The following is a 7,647-nucleotide window of genomic DNA, read 5'->3' on the forward strand; positions in this document are numbered from 1 at the left end:
CCCAAAAATCTCAGCGGAGTAAAGAATAACAAGGCAGCATTACTGCAAACATGTCTCGCCTCCCACCATAGGGCGGTTTTTCTCCTGTCTCAGGATTGAACAAATGTACAATCGGGTTTTATACCGAGACATTCAGTTCCCAGGGGCAGGCAGGAGACAGTGGCCTTCCTCTGTCTCAACTGCAAGAGGCTTTCCTCTTTTACTGATCCACTTCAGCACAGACCCTTTACGAGTGTTGGGCTGGGGGTCAGTCAGGTCTTTCTCATCCAACGAGGCCATATTTCAGACTATCACATGGGGAGAAACATTGGACAACACCCCACTTTCAAGGGCAGAGGTCCCTGTGGCCTTCCACAGTGCATTGTGCCCCTGGTTTATTGAGACTAGAGAACGGCGATGACCTTTATCAAGTATACTGCCTGTAAACGTTTTGTAAACAAGGCATGTCCTGCACAGCCCTAGATCCCTTAAACCTTGATTTTATACAACACATGTTTTTGTGAGCTCCAGGTTAGGTCAAAGTGGCTGGGGCAAAGCTACAAATTAACAACATCTCAGCAAAGCAATTGTTTAAAGTACAGGTCTTTTTCAAAATGGAGTCTCTTATGCCTTCCCTTTCTACATAGACACAGTAACAGGCTGATCTCTCCTTTTTTTCCCTACACTATATATACATATATCTAGTATATATACATACATATGTATTATACATGTGTATATTATATATGTATATATTATATATACATATATGAAGAGATTTTACATCTATATAAACTTCATATATAAAATATACAAATATATGTAAGATATGTAATTATAGATACATTTATATAAAATATATATCCATCCCAACTGGTTTTGAAATAAGCCATTTTTAAGTAAATAGGTTTCCATGAGGATTGCAAAATATGTAAGAGATAACCAGAAAAGTATCCGTAGTCAGGTTTGAAAGACAGGAAGGAGAAGAGTACAACGTGTACTCCGAGCCTCCTATATGTCTTTCTGTGCTATGGCTCTTACAGAAATGATCAGATTTAATTCTTACGATATTGTTACAAGGCATGAATTATACCCATTTGATAAAATAAGAACTTAAGAATTTAAGTGTTAAATATCTTTCTTAAGTTGCTTGGCAGAAGATGAGGCGAGGCTCTCCAGGTTGAAAGAACAGCCTAGGCTGGGCATGGTGGCTCATGCCTGTAACCACAGCACTTTGGGAGGCCGAGGTGGGTGGATCACCTGAGGTCAGAAATTCAAGACCACCCAGGCCAGCTTGGTGAAACACAGTCTCTACTAAAAATGCAAAAATTATCCAGGCATGGTGGGTCATGCCTGTAATCTCAGCACTTTGGGAGGCTGAGGTGGGTGGATCATGAGGTCAAGAGATCGAGACTCTCCTGGCCGACATGGTGAAACCCCATCTCTCCTAAAAATACAAAAATTAGCTGGGCGTGGTGGCATGCAGCTGTAGTCCCAGCTACTTGGGAGGCTGAGGCAGGAGAATCGCTTGAACCCAGGAGGCGGAGGTTGTGGTGAGCTGAGATTGCGCCACTGCACTCCAGCCTGGTGACGGAGTGAGACTTTGTCTCAAAAAAAAAAAAAAAAAAAAAAAGAATAGCCTAAAAAAAGGTGAAAAGATGATAGAATGGAATAAATAAAGTAACTGGCCAGACTAGAGCTGAGGGCTCATGTTGCAAAGAAATGGAAAACAAATGAAATAGACTTAGTGGGGATGTATTATGAAGGGTGTTGAGTACCAGACAGAGGGATTTAGATGTATTGACTCTGAGGAGCAGAGAGGAAAATTGGTGAATATGGGAGTTAAGATGGACATTCTTCTGAATTGCTTGAATTTGTTGAATTTGTTACAACAATCACATATTATTGTTGTAAGTAAAAAAAATTGAGATAGAGATATTTAAAAAACATGTTTGAGGCCTTACTGTTTGCTGGGTATTGTGCTACTATTGATTCCCATCAGACAAAGACTCCTAGGAACATACCTGTAGTTGAACAAAGTTGAGTTTATTGTCTTGTTGCAATGAGGAAGAAGATATACAACGATGAACCATGGGGCATGTCAGCGGGAGGGCATCTCATGCAGAAATTCCATTTTATCATTCTAATAAAGACAGACTTTGAAAACTTTTAAGTGGATGTTGACCAGTTAATTAAGGTTTAAAGAGTCAGTGTTGAAAGTGTATTTAAGCTGGGCACACTTCCAGGTAAAATATACAATCTCTAACTACTCAGACTGAGGACTGAAAGACTGCTAAAGAACTGACACATCTCGACCTTTTTCTTCGTTAGAACTTGTAAGTATGGCACATCTTTGGTTCACAAATTTTGACGAATTCTCATTCCAAACAGGACATTTCTCAGAGCGAGTTTCATGTCCTTATTACGAAGACTATAGATCAGAGGATTAAAAAGAGGAGTCATTACTGAATATACCAGTGTGAGAATCTTCTGCAATAAAGTTGAGATGCCATATGTAGGACTTACATACATTACCATGACTGTCCCATAGAAAAGAGATACCACAACCAAGTGAGAACCACAGGTAGAAAAGGCTTTTCTCCGACCAGCTGCAGAAGGGACCTGAAAAACAGCTCTTAGCAACAGGATATAGGATCGAAAAATGTACATACTAGTGAAAAAGAGGACCAGGAAGCACTGAGTATAGAAAATACATTCAGTTATGGGAGCTGGGGCACAGGATAGAGCCATCAATGGGTCCATGTCACACAGGAAGTGATCAATGATATTAGGACCACAGAAGGGGAGTTGGGAGATGAAGAAAATTGGAATTGGGTATCCAAGGAATCCAATAAGCCAACAGAAAGATACTAGCTTACCACATAACCTTCCAGTCATGATGGCAGGGTACTGCAGTGGGTGGCAGATGGCCAGGTATCGATCATAAGCCATTACTGCCAGAAAGAGACATTCAGTTGTTCCCAGTGAAAAGAAGAAATAGAACTGGAGGAAGCACCCAGTAGATGAGATGGCCTTGGTCTTGGAGAGAATGTTGGCTAGCATGTTAGGAACAGTGGAGGACACATACCAGATCTCAAGGAAGGCAAAGTTTCCCAGCAGAAAGTACATGGGGGTGTGTAGTTGTGGGTTGCATCTCACTGCATAGATGATGGCTCCATTTCCCAGCAAGCTCAAGACATAAATCACCAAAAACAATGAGAAGAGGAAAATCTGAATCTCCCAGCAACCAGGGAATCCCAGGAGAATAAACTCTGTCACGATGTGTGTTGCGGACCTGTTCATGGGTCTTAAGTCTATGAAGAAGAAAGACATGAGTGTAATCCAAGTCTCTTGGAGTGTAATCCAATTGCTTGCTACATATCTCAAGGATTTTATCGAGATGAGAACTTGAGGTATACAGGAAAATACATGAGATAATCTGAGACCAGGTGGGAATATATATGTCCTACCAGATTTTGAATTGATTGTGGTTCTCTGTGTTATTTTGCTAGAATCCAATGCAATCCAATGCAGCTAGAATTTTCGACACTACAGGGAAAAGAAAGAGAGATCAGACTGTCACTATGTCTATGTAGAAAGGGAAGGCATAAGAGACTCCATTTTGAAAAAGACCTGTACTTTAAACAATTGCTTTGCTGAGATGTTGTTAATTTGTAGCTTTGCCCCAGCCACTTTGCCCCAGCCATTGTGACCCAACCTGGAGCTCACAAAAACATGTGTTGTATAAAATCAAGGTTTAAGGGATCTAGGGCTGTGCAGGACGTTCCTTGTTAACAAAATGTTTATAAGCAGTATACTTGGTAAAAGTCATCGCTATTCTCTAGTCTCAATAAACCAGGGGCACAATGCACTGTGGAAAGCCACAGGGACCTCTGCCGTTGAAAGCGGGGTGTTGTCCAAGGTTTCTCCCCATGTGATAGTCTGAAATATGGCCTCGTGGAATAAGAAAGACCTGACTGTCCCCCAGCCCGACAGCCGTAAAGGGTCTGTGCTGAGGTGGATTAGTAAAAGAGGAAAGCCTCTTGCAGTTGAGACAGAGGAAGGCCACTGTCTCCTGCCTGCCCCTGGGAACTGAATGTCTCGGTATAAAACCCGATTGTACATTTGTTCAATCCTGAGACAGGAGAAAAACCGCCCTATGGTGGGAGGCGAGACATGTTTGCAGTAATGCTGCCTTGTTATTCTTTACTCCACTGAGATGTTTGGGTGGAGAGAAACATAAATCTGGCCCACATGCACTTCCGGGCACAGTACCTTCCCTTGAACTTAATTATGACATAGATTCTTTTGCTCACATGTTTTTTGCTGACCTTCTCCTTATTATCACCCGGCTCTCCTACTACATTCCTTTTTGCTGAAATAATGAAAATAATAATCAATAAAAACTGAGGGAACTCAGAGGCCGGTGCCGGTGCAGGTCCTTGGTGTGCTGAGTGCCGGTCCCCTGGACCACTGTTGTTTCTCTATACTTTGTCTCTGTGTCTTATTTCTTTTCTCAGTCTCTCGTCCCACCCGACTAGAAATACCCACAGGTGTGGAGGGGCAGGCCACCCCTTCAGATGCTAGTGGCAGAACCAGACAAATGCATTTTCTTTCTTTTCCTTGGATGCTGGAGAAGACCTTTTCAGCTTTTGATTTGTTTTTGCAATGTTGATTATGGGTTTCTAGCACAAGTTCATCAATTTTCTCTTATTTAGCACAAGTTGTTAGAAAAGACATTTTGAGGATAACTGATATAAAATTGGGTTAGATGTTTGAACAAAACAAAATAGATTGACTGCTGCATGGAGATACAACTCCATGATAATATTTTAAAAACATCTCTAACGATCGGCAGTGTTTATTTTTACGTTTTTTACACATACTATACAAAAAGGAACTATCTTACTTTTTGTAATCAGATACCGTGTAGATGAAATAAAGAAAATGATGTTTTCAATACAAAAATTTAGTTTATTTAGTGAGCTTTTTCGGTGGTGAAAACAAAGGGATTTTCTAAAAGAATATGAGATCAAATGGGGCTTCGTCTGCAATCCTATGGATTAGAATTTTGTTTACTGAAAGGAAGGTAAGTACCTTTCCAAATATTTGACTAGGTATGTACTTTTCAGTAGCAACTAGTTTGTGTATTTAAGAATTAAATAAAATATGCAAATGTGTTTAAACAACAGTAATCTTATACTTGATAAATACTTAAAATGTGCTGATTAAGCCTTAAAAAAGTGGTAGTTTTGGCTGAGCGTAATGTCTTATGCCTGTAATTCCAGCAATTTGAGAGGCCAAAGTGGGCAGATCGCTGAAGTCAGGAGTTTGAGACCAGCTTGACCAACATGGTGAAAACCCTTCTCTGCTAAAAATACAAAAATTAGCTGGGTGTGGTGATGTGTGCCTGTAATCCCAACTATTTGGGAAGCCAAGCAGAAGAACTGCTTGAACTCAGGAGGTGGAGGTTGCAGTGAGCTGAGATGGCACCATTGCACTCCAGCCTGGGTGACAGAGCGAGACTCCACCTCAAAAAAAAAAAAAAAAAAAAAAAGGTAGTTTCAGTATTGAGTTTCTTGTTAAGTTTAGATCTCTTGTCTTGTTTATTGCAGGTCACCAGTCATAACTTTGTCAGAAATGTAAAAGAAAAATGTGAAAGGCAACAAAGAACACAGAAGTTGAAGGAAGGATCAGGTATTCTTGGGAACGAAGATTTGAATTTCAACATCACTAGTTCTTTGGTAGTTTTTAAGGATGCATAAAAAGGGAAATTTGGAGCATCTGAGTTCTAAAGTTGTCCAGCTTTCCAATCAATGCTGAATTTAAAAGACATTTGTTTACCATCTTCCTTGAATAAGGTGCTCAATAGGTGATTTCCAGATTGTTGTTTACGAAGCATAAATATATCCCTTTCTCTGCTATACACAGGTCAGAGAACAAGTCCAGGCTCAGACTGAAATTGGGAACCAGAATTGTGAGATCTGAGCCTCCCGCCCTTTGTTCTGAATGCCTGCTTTATGAGAATAACAGTTTAGGACATTCTCCATTATACACTGACAACTTTACACTACACTTCGTCTTTTCTACTACCCTACTCTGTAAGTGCTTTATTAGCAGCAACATTGTTTTTTCTGAAGCCTTTGGAGAAATGTAGATAAGTAATGGAATGATCAAAAGCTGGGGAGCTTAACAGAAAGACCCGAGTAATCAATTTCAGAGTTTTCGCATTGATGGAATAAACTGATTCCACAAAGTCCTATATAACACCACCCTCCAAAGTCTCCAAAATGCTGTCTGGGAATAGTTAGGTAATTAGAATAGAATCTGCATTATTTTATGCCACAAACATACTGTTTCTCCTGTTTTTTTGAGATATATCATTATTTGAGCTACAGTCCTAGGAGACCAGCTCTTTCTTTTTCTTTTTTTTTTTTTTCGAGACGGTCTCGCTCTGTCGCCCAGGCTGGAGTGCAATGGCGCGGTCTCGGCTCACTGCAACCTCCACCTCCCGGGTTCACGCCATTCTCCTGCCTCAGCCTCCCGAGTAGCTGGGACTACAGGCGCCCTCCACCACGCCTGGCTAATTTTTTGTATTTTTAGTAGAGACGGGGTTTCACCGTGTGAGCCAGGATGGTCTGGATCTCCTGACCTCGTGATCCGACTGCCTCGGCCTCCCAAAGTGCTGGGATTATAGGCGTGAGCCACCGCGCCCGGCCGAAACCAGCTCTTTCATGTACTCTACTCCTTTCCAGTACAAGAAACTACCAACCAACCAATCAGCCCACCAGTCCACCCACCCTAAGTGTGACAGCTTGATTTAATAGCCTTCTGTTGAATGCCCCTCACTTAGTATATTGTCTTCCCAGGTGTCCTGAGAGAAGGAACGTACCACCTGATTACTCCTGGAAAGTAAGATTGTTTTCAGAAAGATGGTTGTTAATAACCATAAAATCATAGAATTAGAGGAAACGGTATAATGATCTAACTTCATTTTACAAATGAGGCTCAGAGAGGGGCATGACTTTTTACCCAATGAATATGTGTCCTGGATTCACATATGGAACTTTTATACTATACTATTATACTGCCTCCTTTGAGTCTTTGCAGAGAAACAGTGCCTAATCAGATTTATAAAGTCAAAGAGACTCTATAGTATATCATAGCAGTGGTTTCTTACCCATAATGATGGCTTTTCTGGCTCAGCTTGGAGACAGCGGTGCACATGGCAGAATTGAGCATAACCTCAGCATCAAGCATCTCCTCTTCGCTGGCTCTGTTGAGGAAAACTCCAGGTGAGGGCATTATATGTGGTTTATTGCCCTGCCTTCATTCCTGCAGACTCCAGAGGCTTTTCTCAGAATTTGCTGAGAGGTTTAACATGCGAATCAGTGTTAAATCTATGTTTTCTCTCAGGGATTACTGTAAAGCCCTGTGTTTCTCCCCATATGGTCTCAGTGGCTTACCCAAGTTTCCCTGGAGTGCGTTCTCTTTCCAACACTTGGGGCTCACCTAGAATTTAGTATATTAGCTTGTGTGTATATATATATTATATATATATAATATATATACACACAATAATTATATATAATATATATAATTATTATTAATTCTAATATATTGGCTAATATATTGCCCTAATATATTCTTAATAATAATTAATTCTAA

The 7,647-nt window shown here is 40.7% G+C and overlaps 1 protein-coding gene across 1 annotated transcript; it reads right to left on the reverse strand.

The window, feature by feature from the left end:
* Positions 1 to 1,751: 1,751 nt before the first annotated feature.
* On the reverse strand, positions 1,752 to 6,825 carry LOC116484599 (olfactory receptor 11H4). Its single transcript, XM_032179451.2, has 2 exons — positions 6,780 to 6,825; positions 1,752 to 3,293 (listed from the first exon to the last, which is right to left on the reverse strand). The coding sequence occupies exon 2, from the start codon at positions 3,280 to 3,282 to the stop codon at positions 2,338 to 2,340; it is 945 nt and encodes a 314-aa protein (XP_032035342.2). The 5' UTR covers positions 3,283 to 3,293; positions 6,780 to 6,825; the 3' UTR covers positions 1,752 to 2,337.
* Positions 6,826 to 7,647: the final 822 nt, after the last annotated feature.

The sequence above is a fragment of the Hylobates moloch genome, unplaced genomic scaffold, assembly GCF_009828535.3.
Source record: "Hylobates moloch isolate HMO894 unplaced genomic scaffold, HMol_V3 SCAFFOLD_16, whole genome shotgun sequence".
Taxonomy (NCBI): domain Eukaryota; kingdom Metazoa; phylum Chordata; class Mammalia; order Primates; family Hylobatidae; genus Hylobates; species Hylobates moloch.

Coding starts and splice junctions, on each gene's coding strand:
- LOC116484599 (XM_032179451.2), bottom strand. CDS start 3,282: ATGAACAGGTCCGCAACACACATCGTGACAGAGTTTATTCTCCTGGGA.